Source organism: Dama dama, chromosome 11, assembly GCF_033118175.1.
Source record: "Dama dama isolate Ldn47 chromosome 11, ASM3311817v1, whole genome shotgun sequence".
In the NCBI taxonomy this organism is placed as follows: Eukaryota; Metazoa; Chordata; class Mammalia; order Artiodactyla; family Cervidae; genus Dama; species Dama dama.
In genome coordinates, this window is record NC_083691.1 from 89,930,344 (window position 1) to 89,943,489 (window position 13,146).

At 55.8% G+C, this 13,146-nt stretch overlaps 1 protein-coding gene across 23 annotated transcripts in view; it reads left to right on the forward strand.

The window, feature by feature from the left end:
• DYSF (dysferlin) overlaps positions 1-13,146 on the forward strand; it is a 220,204-nt gene that overhangs the window by 119,626 nt on the left and 87,432 nt on the right. For all 23 annotated transcript variants that reach the window (XM_061155676.1, XM_061155683.1, XM_061155688.1 and 20 more), the window contains 2 exons: positions 9,457-9,550; positions 10,002-10,079. In XM_061155676.1, the coding sequence (XP_061011659.1) occupies positions 9,457-9,550; positions 10,002-10,079 (172 nt within the window). The remainder of the gene's footprint in view (positions 1-9,456; positions 9,551-10,001; positions 10,080-13,146) is intronic.

A 13,146-nucleotide genomic window follows, 5' to 3' on the forward strand; every position in this document is an offset into this window, starting at 1 on the left:
TTGTGTGCAGGGCACCTTGGCATACTTCCTAGAGTGGGTACTTTGAGCAAGGGCAGCTCCCGGGAAGTGAGAGGCCTTGGCCTTATTAAGTGGCCAAGTTCCCTGGCTGGGTGTGTAGGCCATTGGAAGGCGGCTCTATGTCTCCTGAATGTCCTCGTGGAGCACTTGTCACACCTGGTATTGTGCGGTGGGGCGAGTTGAGGGCTGCTGACTCCCTCCTCTGATCCTCCTGCTCCCTGCATAGCAGGACCACCTGTTAATCCTCTAAATACGCGGTCTTCGGGTCTACCTCGCTCAAGAGCTGGGTGAAGCCTGCGTGTGTCTCTTGAAACGAGTGTGTCCATGGACCTGAGACAGAATATCAGCACAGAGGCAAGCTTGGACTGGGTGTTACAGTGGGGTGAATGTGACAGGTGTCCCCATGTGTGTCATTATACGTGCATGAAGGTCTGCGTCCACAGTTGCTAGGGTGACCTTATAATTCATCATCTGGTCTGCATGCATGCTAAATCTCTGCAATAGTGTCCGACTCTTTACAACCCTGTGGACTGTAGCCCGCCAGGCTCCTCTGTCCATGGGGATTCTTCAGGCAAGAATACTGGAGTGGGTTGCCATGCCCTCCTCTAGGGGATCTGACCCAGGGATTGAAGCTGCATCTCTTACATCTCCTCTATTGGCAAGAGGGTTCTTTACCACTAGTGCCACCTGGGAAGCCCATTGTCTGGTCTAGAGACTTAAAATTCATGCTGGAAAACAGGCCTAAGTTCGAACCATTCCAGGCCTACCAGGATGTACAGTTGTCCTGACTACGGAGGTACTCTGGCATGGCCTAAAACCCACCTGGGTGTGCTCTGCAGACTTCAGAGACCTGGAAGCCTGGCGGGACACACACGTACACACAAGCACAGACACTCGCGCCAGCCCACACGTGGCACTGTGGATTCTCCAGGTTTCCTAATTCCACTCTCAAGTTCCCGGGGGGCCGGCCAGTGGCTTTGTAAGGAGTTTCACAGCTGCTTTCAAGTCCTGGCTCCAGCTGTAAATTAAATGGGGTTGCACACTCGCCTGCTATTCCACTTAAGGTTGCAATCAGCCCTGATTGGGAAGGGAGGGCCGTGTGTTCCAGAGTTTCCTCTTTTACAGGGTTCTCCTCCTCTGGCCTGGCCTGCGGGCCTGTGTGGGGTTTCCCTGGAAGCTGGGGCTGGGCAGCCAGGGCAGGGACATGGGTGTGGACTCCACTCCCCAGGGCCTGACTTGGCACTTAGTCCCATCCTACCCCAGACCTCTGCTCAGGTGCTGAGTTCTGATAGGGAAGCAGGAGCTGGGAAGGGCCCTGAGGGGGTCCCGGGAGATCCTAGGCTCTGCCAGCAAATTTCCCAGGCGACCTGGGGGAACGCATGAATCTCCAGGCCTCAGTTTTCTCACTTAACTTATGGAGGTGATAACAACACAGCAAAAATAACCACCTCCCCTACAGAGCAGGTGCTGGCAAACAGCGGCCCGCTGGCCAAGTGCGGCTCTCTGCCTGTGGGTGTAGACAAGGCCGTGTTAGCACAACCACGCTCGTCCTTGGGCGCATGGTCTGTGGCTGCTGTCCTGCCACTGCGGCCACTGTGTGGCTGCAGCAGGGCCTCCGTGCCTGGCAGAGGTGAAGGTATTTACTCTCGGGCCCTGTATGCACAAAGTTCACCAGCTGTTCTAGAGCGCGTGCTGTGTGCCAGGCGGTGCCCTCTGCCCTGTTCCTGTGTTATCTCGTTTAGGCCTCCTGACCATCCTAAGAGGTGGGTTTTTATTGGTGCTTCCATTTTACAGAGTAGCAAACTGAGGCACAGGGAAAACAAGTAATGATTCTTGCAGTGGTATTTCCTCGAGTAGTCACTCCTTTTCACACCTGAATATTGTGAAAAATCTTACAGATAATGGTGGGGTTGCACAGGGCTTAGAGCACTCTTCTCTATATCACCATTTGTTGTTTGCGCGTCCCAGCGGAGCCTAAGCTGAAGAAGAGATCCTGGCGGTCACCTGAGGCCTGTCTGTTTTACAACTGGCTCTCTGGAAAAAACATTCAGAGAACAAATGCAGCTCTATTTGCAGCATTTGCTGATATGGTGTAACTATCTGTGCCGTGGCCAATTTCAAGCTATCAATGTGAAATCACAGAACGTGGGTATGGGCGGAGACGGGTACAGCACACCATCACACAGCGTTTATACAGAGTTTCCACCTCACAGACACTCTAGAGGGAAAGCAGTCAGGAGCAGGTTCACAAAGGTCGTGGGGATAATTTGGAAGTGATGAGTTTGAGGATTTATTACCTTTCTTTTAAAAATAATTTCTGAAGGTACATGTTCATATGATTTAATTTTTACAAATGGCTGTGTTTAACAAATGGCTTGCAAATGGCCGGAGATTTAATGATCTCTCCTGAGTCAGGCCAGCCAGCTCCAGCGCCTGCTGCTCTTGAGGGCTTCCTGATTCTACTCAAAGAAAGAGATGGTGGCTGCCCATCACAGCACCCTTCCTGTTGGCTCTGTCATCTGAACTCTTTGGATCCATCCCACAAAGGAATTGAGTCCTTCCCATAAAGTAGGGGTGGGGTGCGGCTGGCCCCTGAAGCCCATATGCTTGACTCTGCTGGAGCCGGGTTTCCCCGGGGGCCCCTGGAGCCAGCTCGGAGGCGCCACCGTTTCTTGACTGCCATGAGCACGGCTTCTGTGGTTCTGTCCCCCACTTACTGAGCCCTGCGGAGTCCTGCTGCTCAGCTTGTGCCTTTTTGCTGCATCCACCTTGACTCCGGCCCCTTCTGCTCCTCCCTACCTCCACTTTATAGATCCTGAACCAGACCTCTGGGCCCTGTGTAGGGGTGTGAGTGTTGTCAGAGGAAGGAGGCATGTGTGTGACGGCCCATGTGCAGAAAGACTTTCAGAAACACCAGCGGTCTGGTGCTTGGTCTTGGATCCCCTTTAGGTAGGTCAAGGAGTCCCCTTCGTAGGCTGCTTGTTCCCAGAGAACCTCCCCACCTCCTCCCGGTGTGGTGGCCGGGGTCCCGGGATGTCCGTCTTCAGCAGAAGAGGTGGGCGTGGCCACTGGCTTGGGGGCTAGCCTGGAGGAGCCGAGTATACCTGGGAAGGAGAGTTCCTCACCCTCCTGAGCTCAGGCACCTCCAGGGAGCCGTGGCCGCCAGCGGGGCAGCCGCGAGTTGGAGGCCGCCCAGTCCCTGGGTGAGCGGCAGGCTCCCTCCCACAGCTAGCCCCGAGACCGAGTGCGTGGCCACAGACCGTGTGGCTGCCAGCGCCAGCCTGGGAGTCACATCGGCATGAGCTATGGAGGCAGGAATGTGACTGTGGGAAACCCAATGCCCCAGGCCTGGCCTGGGGAAGAGTGTCAGTGTGGAGTGGGGGTGAAGGTAGGTGGGTGGAAACCAGACCGTCAGCCGCCCCTGCAGCCTGGCTGTGCTCAGGGTTCCGTCCGAGTGAGAGCTCAAGGAAGCCAGCCCTACTTCTCCCAGCTTTGCCCTGCCCTGGCCTCGCGCCTGTAGCCAAGTCTCCCCTGATCTTGGGGGTGGGGGGTCAGGCCTCAGCGTGCTTCTGTTCCCCCTGTTCGGCACCCTGCTTTTTTCTCCCCCTCCTCCAAGCCTTCTTGAAACAGGCCCTCCCCAGGGCCCACTCTGTTCCATTCCGCCCTACAAATGACCCCTCCTGGGGGGTAAGTGAGCCGATATCCTGCTGTTTCTCGGGTGGCATTTGACTCTGAGCGCCATGAGAGTGTGAGGTGCTGTCTGATGCGGTTTCCTTCCCTTTTCCTGGGAGCATAGACCTGAGCGCTATGCACATACGTTAGGGTGGGGATGCTGGTGATTCATGTGACAAATCTTCTCTGGATGTTTACGAAGTGCCAGATGCTGGGTTGGGTGCTGGGGGATGAAGAAATGTGCATGCCTTACTTACACACATGGACAGATGGATGCAGCAGAGATGTCTGGAGAATCTGAGCAGGGGCTGCTGATGAAGGCAGGGCAGTAGTTAAGGAAGTGTCCGGGCCTCTGATGACTGAGCTGAGGAAAGAACTCGAGTTAGCTTGTCTGGAGGGCATTCCAGGTGGTGAGAACAGCTGGTGCAAAGGTCCTATGGCAGAGGGATGGTGGTGGATTCCAGAGTTAAAGTCAGAGGACAGGGATTAAGAGGGGGAAGGTATTGCTTAGCATGAGACTGGTGAGATGAAAGAGTTAAACTGGCAGCACTGAATCTGATTATGTGCCAGGTACTTGTCCAGGGCCGTGGGTACATTTCATTTTATTTCCACCAGTGTCTCTCAGCTGAGGACAATTTATATCCCACACCTACCGCCAGGGTACGTTTGACAGTGTCTGGAGATATTTTTGGTGGTTACAGCGGGCGGCTGGGGGCAGCTGTGGGCATCATATGTGTAGCTGCCAGGGATGCTGCTAAACATCCAATGCGCAGGACAGCCCCCGTAACAGTTATGCAGCCCCAAATGTCAGTACTGCCAAGACTGGAAACCCCTGCATTTGCCTCAGTAGCCCATCGAGGTGAGTGTTACCACAATGGCCACTTCACGGTGAGGAATCAGAGTTTTAGGAACTGGACTTTCCGGTGGCATCTCCAGCTGCCTCCTCCGACCCACATGGTGAGCTCCAGGCACCTTCCCCACAACTTCCCAGTACATGACGTGGAGCTCGATGCCCAGGGGCTGACAGGCTGATGTTCTCTGTGTCGGAGCTTCAGGGTCTATAAAATGAATGAGTTGCCCTGATGGCCTGCTCTACGCACGTGCACCGCAGTGTCAAGGAACTGCAGGTCGCTTTTCTGCCCCATGGTGGTTACCTGTGTGTGCCAGAGTTTGCCTGTGTTGAGAACAGACAATCCCTGTTGTGAGGTGGTAAGGTGTTGGCAGGATTCCAAGGCGAGGACGGATGCTGAGGGTGGCAACTTGGGTCATCTCTGCTGAACTTCCACTGATCTTTGCTTCTCCTCTCTGCCGACACCATCGCTATCTCAGGGTATCCATCCCTCAAATCAGTCTCCACCCAGAAATTTTCTTTAGCCCCAAATAATTCTCTCCAGAAGCCGGGTGAGTATGAGATAGGAGAGGCACTCATAGAGTGCCTGGATTTTATTCCTTGATCAGTAAATGTTTGCCGAGGGCTTCTCTGTGCCGGGCGTTGTAGCAGGCCCTGGGGACACAGCAGTGCCCTTGTGGAGCCTGCATTCTACAGCCCGGAGAGACAAGAAACAAAAGTGTTCATATAGCAAGCATGCAGCGTAGTAAGTGCTGTGAGAAAAGGAAAGCTGAAGAAGAAAGAAGAGGGCTGGTTTGTGGGATTGGGGTGTGTGGGTGGGTGTGCGATGGTGTGGATGTGAGTGTGGTTTTTGACATTTGGACAGGGATGGCCTCTCTGGGGAGGTGACATTTGATGTCTCCACAAGCAGCAGTACCTCTTTTCCAACTTGAATGTGGGAAAGACCTGGCACAAAGTACGTGTTTAATAAACACAAGCGGAATGTCAGAGGGGAGGGCAGGCGGGAGGGAGATACTTCCCAGAAGTTCCCAAAACAGCTTTTCATGAGGCTTCATGGTCTGCTTTGAGAGAAATTCCCTGAACGTGACCTGTGCACGTCCACACGTGAAAGCCGAAAGTATTCTTCCAAGTGGAAAAAGTGTGGCGCTGGATTATTTGTGTTAATGCACAGGTTGAGCCCCTGACCTGGGCGATGGGCTGGCCTTCATCATCAGCTCTCCCAAGAAAGGTGTGTGTTCAATCATTCATTCATTCACTCTTCCTCCAGTTTCTCCTTGAGCACTGCTGTGGGTGAGGGTTCTGCTGGATGCTGGGTGCATGGTGGGAACTGCCCAGAGCTCTCTGTGGAAGGGGCAGAGAAAGAAATAGAGTGAAACAGATCACCAGCCCAGGCTGGATGCATGAGACAAGTGCTCGGGCCTGGTGCACTGGGAAGACCCAGAGGAATCGGGTGGAGAGGGAGGTTGGAGGGGGGATCGGGATAGGGAATACATGTAAATCCATGGCTGATTCATGTCAGTGTATGACAAAAACCACTAGAATATTATAAAGTAATTAGCTCCCAACTAATAAAAAATAAATGAAAAAAAAAAGAAATAGAAAAAAAAAATAGAGATTTACAGTGGAAGGTGGTATATGTAGTAAGGAGAAAATGTGGGGTTCTGTGGGAGCACCTGGGAGGTGCCCAACTCCCAGCAAGGTGACCTTGAAGGTGAGACTGGACATCTGAGGAAAAAGGCAGGGAAAGAGTAGGGCAGAGGGAACACTGTGCAAGAGGCCTGGGGTGAGAAAAGGGACCCTGGGGTTGGTTTGAGTGTGGAGGCAGCAGGGCTCTGGGCCTCTGGGAGTGAGTGTCCTGACCGCTGCAGACTCAATGCAGAGGCCGCAGCTGGGCTGGGAGGAGGGCTGGCCCCCACTCTGCTCCCAGGGTCTGAAGGGGATACGTGAAGAGCCCAGGTGCCCCTGAGAGAGTCGTTGGGCCGGAGGATGTAAAGACACTGGCTGCTTGTGGGTAGAATTCTGCCCAGTGTGGAAACCAGGCTGACTTCAGGACTGGAGCTCCTCGGGGGCGCTGGGCTTAGTGGGGGCCTCTCAGCCCGGCTCTAGGTGAGTCTGTCGCCCTGGTTCTCCCAGCTTCTTCCCACCCTTGGGCAGCAGATGGGGGTGGGGGTGGACAGAGGCCCTGTGGACCAGGGTGGACGGCTGCGGGCCCCTCCTGGAGGCTGGGCAGGTGGAGGAGCCTCGGCAGCGTGAGGGCCATTCCCGGAGGAGCGCAGTTCTCCCTCTGAAGGGTGTCACTGTCGGTGCTGGGCCTGCCGTGGGCCAGGACCGAGCTGCTTCTGAGGCACCTGGCCCCAGCCTTCGTGGAAACCCCAGGGAGGAGGACAATTTTTTCATCACAGGCAGGTGGCTGTGCCTTAGGACGGAGACCCAGAAAGTGCTGCCAAAGCCCCAGGCACAGGCCATTCAGTGGGGCATGGATGGCCCTTGCAGATCCCCGGTGGGGGTGGAGAGGAATCATGGGGCCTGTGGCCGCCAGAGGTGGCTTCCCTCCTGACACTCAGCTCAGCGCCCTACTTGTGAGTGGAGTGTGTGTGTGTGTGTGTGTGTGGCTGGCTGAGATGAGGGGCTCCAGAGTCCCTGCAAACTGCCCCCTCCCCACCCCAAGGTGTATGAGCCGCTGGGGGCGCTGAGCCTTGTGGCCCTGGGGGTGGCCATACCCTGTTTATAGCTTCCTGACCTGCTCTCCTTGGTGTCCCTGCAGCTGATGGGCCCCGAGTCTGGCCCCGCCTGTGGCCTTGTGGACCCTGCGGCCAGACCCATTAGCTGTTGGACTTGGCAAGGGTGGTGGCGGGGCGGGTGCTGCAAGGCCGGGCTCACGCCTGCCGAGAGCGAGGATTCTAAGTGTGGTGGCTTTTGGGTTCTCATCTGTCTGCTGTGTGACACCCTTCCCTGCTGTCCTGTGTGTGCGTGCATATGTGTGTGTGTGCATGCATGTGTGTGTGTGCGTGTGTGCATGTGCGTGCGTGCATGTGTGTGCGTACGTCTGTGTGTGTGTGTGTGTGTGTGTGTGTGTGCATGTGTGTGTGTGCATGTGCGTGCGTACGTCTGTGTGTGTGTGTGTGTGTGTGTGTGTGTGTAGAGAGAGAGACTGACTGCTTGACTCACTGATTTTGATTTCTGCCCAGGACTGTGGCTTTGTGCTGAAATGTCCACTTTTCCAGCTCCTGGAGTAATTTTGAACAAATACAGGATATATGAATACCACCCCTGAGCACAATTACTGACTTCATAGTTTATGACCTCTCCTCTCACCCCACCCCATGCTTTATTTCTCTCATAAGATCATTAATAGCAAATATTTATTGATTTATTATGTGCCAAGTTGTGTGCCAACACAGCATATAATTTATCTTCTTAACAATCAGGCAGCCCTGTGAGACAGATACTGTAGAACTCTCCCACACTTGCAGATACTTAGGGCTTCCCTGGTGGCTTAGATGGTAAAGAATCTGGCTGCAGTGTAGAAGACCCAGGTTTGATCCCTGGGTCAAGTCAGGAAGATCCTCTGGAGAAGGAAATGGCAACCCACTCCAGTATTCTTGCCTGGAGAATTCCATGGACAGAGGAGCCTGGTGGGCTACAGTCCATGGGGTCACAAAGAGTAGGACATGATTGAAGGGGACAGGTATCCAGGGAGGCGTCTTGGACCAGGGGCCTGTGGCTAGGCCCTGAGGGTGGACCTGGTTTGGAGAGGAGGCCCTCGTCAATGTCCGCGCCTCTTGTATTTGGAAGTGCGGGTGGGGGGTGGGGGTGTAGCTGCAGGGCCTGGAGAGCAGTGGAGGTTCCTGGGAACTGGCTGCTGCCGGGTAGAGGGCAGTGTGGCCCAGCGGAAAGGCCTTGGGGAGTGGCTACTCTGGGTGGGCCTGGGTGGGGTGAAAAGGCCATGGGAAGGGAGGCTGGGTTTTCTTTCAAGGGTGGGCATGGTTGGGTGTTGGGAAGAGGGACTGGGGCAGATGACAGTGTGGGGAGAGGGGAAGGGCCGTGCAGAGGGAGTGGATGGCAGAGGAAGGCTGTCCAGCTCCCCCTGGCCCTTCTGCTGGGCTCCTACCTCGAGAGGCTGGTGGAACTGATGTCCTAGAAGGCCAGGTCTGGAAGGGCAGGCTGCCGTGTGAGTGGCACATTTCCTGTTTTTGCGGGGGCCTTGACTCCTCTGGGGCTCATCCTTGATGAGGGGCTGCCATGCGGCAGAGGCAGTGGTGGAGGGATGCAGGGCACCGTGCCATGTGGTCCAGGGAAGGCCCAGTGGTCAGAGCCCAGCGCCAACGAGGACAGGGAGCTGAGCATCTAGCTTGATGCAGAGCTTATGAGCCTGAATGTAAATAACGCCCCTGCCCCAACCATGCCCTTGTCCCCAGGCTCAGGTGCCTCTGACCCTCAGCACAGTGGGAGCTGGTAAGAGATGGGAGAGGACACAGTGCAGCTTCTCTCCAGAGCTGGGCACCCAGCTGAGTGCCTGTGTGTCCCCACACCAGCCCTGTGTCCAGTCGGGGGGACAGAGATGCTGTTTGAGGCCCTCCAAACTTGGGCTCCCCATGACCCCTTGCCCTGGGCAGATCCCCAGTGGATTCCACCCCACCCCCACCCCGGAGAGCCCCTTGAGTCCTTCCTTCTATCGAACGCTAGCCTCTTGGGCTGGAACAACTCAAAACCCCCTTCTGGCTTGTCTGGTCTCTGCTAGAAAGGGAGAGGCTTTTCCCTGTGGACTCGACATTGGGGTCTGGAGTGAAATTAGAGCTTCAGGCAGTGAGGAGCCTTGTCTAAAGGAGCGTGGAGACCTGACGATCTGAGCCAGGCTCCCTGCCACCTCCAGCCTTCGGGGTCAGAATCTGCTGTGACCAGCTCTGTGTCTCCAGGGTGGCGTGGTGGATGACAGGAGTGAAGATTCCGTGTCCGTCTCCACCTTGAGTTTTGGTGTGAACAGACCCACGATCTCCTGCATCTTTGACTGTAAGTGATGTGTGGAGGTACCTACAGGGGTGACACGGATGGGTCACCCTTACGTGCCTGGCCGTGTGGGTTACGGGGTCAGGGGTGTGTGGGGGGCTGTGGAGAACTGAGTCTGTATGCTTTGTTTGTGGGTCAGTGTGGTGTGTGTGTCAACGCCGAGCCTGAAGTCCAGCATTCAAGGCACTGTGCCTTCTGACTGTCCCTACGGTTCATTTGACCCCTTCCCCCTTCCCTGCCCCCTCCCCAGTGCTCACCAGGGCCCAGGACACATTGCTTTGTGGCTCCGCCTTTGGGCTGTGGTCTGCTCTCCTGATCTTGAGAGTGTGGCACAGGTGGTCTCTATCATCCAGCCCCTCTGTCCACTGCTTTCCTAGAGACACGCTCCATCCTCCAGCCCCAGATCCTGTCACCCCCAGCCCCTCACTTGGCATCTATTTCTTCTCTGGTGCAGACGGGAACCGCTACCATCTACGCTGCTACATGTACCAGGCCCGGGATCTGCCTGCAATGGACAAGGACTCTTTTTCCGGTAGGTGGGGGGCGTGGGGAGAGCTGGGGCCAGGGGCTGAGAGCTGGGAACAGTTGTAGGGCCTTCGGCCCACAGGGAACATGGCCTGGGCGCCCCTGTATCGAGGGTGGCGGCGCTGTGAGGGGGGTGGTCTGCTGTGTTTGTGGAGGTGGGGGCCGCTGTCAGCTCACTGTGTCTCCTGGTTGCAGGGGCCTCCTTGACCTCTCTGTGGGGTTTGGCTTTACTGACCATCGCCCCCTGAAAGCCCCTCTGGCCTTGGCCCTGGGACACCCCTCCTTCTTGGTCTCCTGCAGCTTCCTGCTTCACCTGTTCCTGCTCAACCACTTCACTGCCCCCTGAGCCTGATGCCCCCAGGGAGTTCCGTGTGTGTTCTCTTCTTTGGACACTGGGGTCCCCCTACCAAACCCAGGAACCGCTCGTGTCAGGGAAACTTCCAGGTCTTCAGTTTCTAGAAGCCCCTTATACCCAGCCATAGTTTCGGTGTCTCCCCTGGAAGACTCAGCATCACCGCAGTTCGTCTTATCCAAAACGAACTGCTTGGGCCCCCGTCCCTCAGATCCAGGCCCCCCTTTACTTCCTACCTCGGTCCTGGCATCACGTCCATGTGCCTGTACTACCCACCAGGCTGGAAACACACAGGTGCCCAGTCCTGTTGATTCTGGCTCCCGAGTCTATCTCAGAGACTGTTCCCTCCTGTTCAGCGTCGTGGCTGCTGTCTCGCACTGGCCATGCCCCTTTTATCGGAGCCCTTTGGTCGTTTCCTGGCCTCCCTGTGACCTTCCACACCACCCCAGACAGCTCTGGTCATGTTACCACCCTGATTTCAAACACATACTAACTAACATACAGATACTACTAACATACAGATACTAACACATAAATGGGCTTCTTCCCCTGGTGGCTCAGATGGTAAAGAATCTGCCTGCAATGTGGGAGACCTGGGTGCGATCCCCAAGTTAGAAAGATCCCCTGGAGGAGGGCATGGCAACCCACTCCAGGTAAGAATTTGCCTGGAGAATTCCGTGGACAGAGGAGCCTGGCAGGCTATAGTCCATAGGGTCGCAAAGAGTCAGACAGGATGGAGTGGCTAACATTTTCACTTTCACAACACAGGAGTCCAGAGCTCTTTAGCCTGGTGGGCAGCTCCGTTGTGATCTGGCCCCTGTGGACCTCACCAGTTTCATCTTTTCCTAGCTCTCTCCACTAAGCTCCGGCTGTACCGACTTTTGTCACGTTGTCTAGTTCTTCACGTTTCTGGCCATTGTACTCAGTGCCTGGAATGCAGTCCCTCCCTATTCTTAATCCAGTGAACTCCTACTTATCTTTCAGGACCCAGCCCAGATGCCCTCTGACTCTTCCCCAAGCCAAGCTGGCTGTTCCTTCCTCAGTACTTGGTCAGGACCTTGCCAGCACCTCTCTCAGAGCCCTTACCCTCTGCATAGATCAGCTGCCATGATATTCTGTCATATTCTTCCCACCGTGACTCTGAGCTCCTCAAGGAAGAGACCTTGACTTACCTTGAACCTGTAGCACTTAAAAGCTAAAGAAACAACACAGTGCTTACTATGAGCCCAGGCACTTTACTGATGTTATTTCATATGACCCTTACAACTCTTCTATGAAGTAGGCATTTAACATCCCCATTTTACTGACGAAGAAACTGCGACTCAGCTAGGTTAACTAAATTGCTTGAGCTGAAATAGCTGACAAGTGATGTACCCCCTTCCAAACGCTTGGTGCTTAGTTGGGTAGAACTGAGTTCCTCTGGGGGAGTGACCTTCTGTTCATAGGCTGGCACTCAGCTCACACCACCCATCCATCCCCCTTTCCAGGCCCTGCTCCTCCCCGGCCTGGGGAGCTACCCTGGTTCCTCCCCAGCAGCTGTACCTCCTCACCTTCCTCTCCTCTCAGTGACCTTTCCTCTAGCTCCGTGCAGCCAGACGTGGGGTGGGTGGAGCCATTTCTTTTCTGTGCTTTGGGTTCGGGGTGCCGAGAGAGTGTGCAAGCGCAGTGCAGGGGCGTTGCCAGGTGAGAGGCCGATCTCTGCCACTGCAGTTTCCCGGGAATGGTGGCCAGGATGCTTTCTGACACTCAGCACCTACCCCGAGGAAGAGAAGTGGCCTAATTCCCAGTCTTGCTTCCTCTTCCTTCAGGGGAGAGTGTGAGAGGTGGGGGTGCAGGTGGGGGAGGAGTGAAGTGGGGTGCAGGTGGAGGACCCCTTCTCCGTGGGCCATACTGCGGCAGACCTGTAGGAGGGGAGCTCCCCTGGGGGACCCGCACCTCTGGGGACTGCAGGCAGGGTCAGCCTGGTCCCGCCCGCAGGAGACGTCACACTTTCCATCCTAGCTCCACCCCCGCCCCCAAATAAACATCCCTTGAGCTTTGAGGGCACTGCCCAGGGCTTCCTCGGAGGCCACTGGCTTCTGAATGAAAGGCCTGATTGAGCAGCTGCTGGAAAGGAAAACAGCAGCCAACACGGGTGAATCTATAAAACCCAGAGTGTTTATTTTCACTCCCAAACCCTAAACCAAAGCAGTTTCTCCCCTGGAACTGACCCTGGGGTGGCTGGCGGCTGGAGGCTGTGCATGGCCACCGGCTGGCATTTCTCAGAGGAAACTCCTGTGTGTATCAGGCATGTCTGGGGCCAGGGGAGGGTCCAGTGCAGCACAGAGTCTATCACTGGTCCCATCTGCCAGCTGGTCTGCTGGTGTCTGCGGCCGTGAGGGCCCTCCTTGGGAAGCCCTCTGGCTTTTCTCCCAGTGGGGGCTCCCGTGGCCCTGGGCTGTGACCTCTGCTTGTCCCTTGTGGGGTGGCCTTGGGACTGCCCCAAGGTTGGTGCTGTGTTTGTTCCCCTCTCCTTGGCCGAAGGTGTGGGGGACATACAGGAATTGCCCAGGAAACACTTGTTGAGTGACACTGAACTCAGGTGGGGAGGGAGGCTTGTGGCGATATTGCCGTGCAGGGAGCCTGAGGATTTTGCCTCAGTGGGGTTTGCCTGGAGGGCCAGCACCAATCCTCTGGACCCCTGGAAGGGTGTGTGTGGCCTGTGTTTGTGTGGTTATAAGTG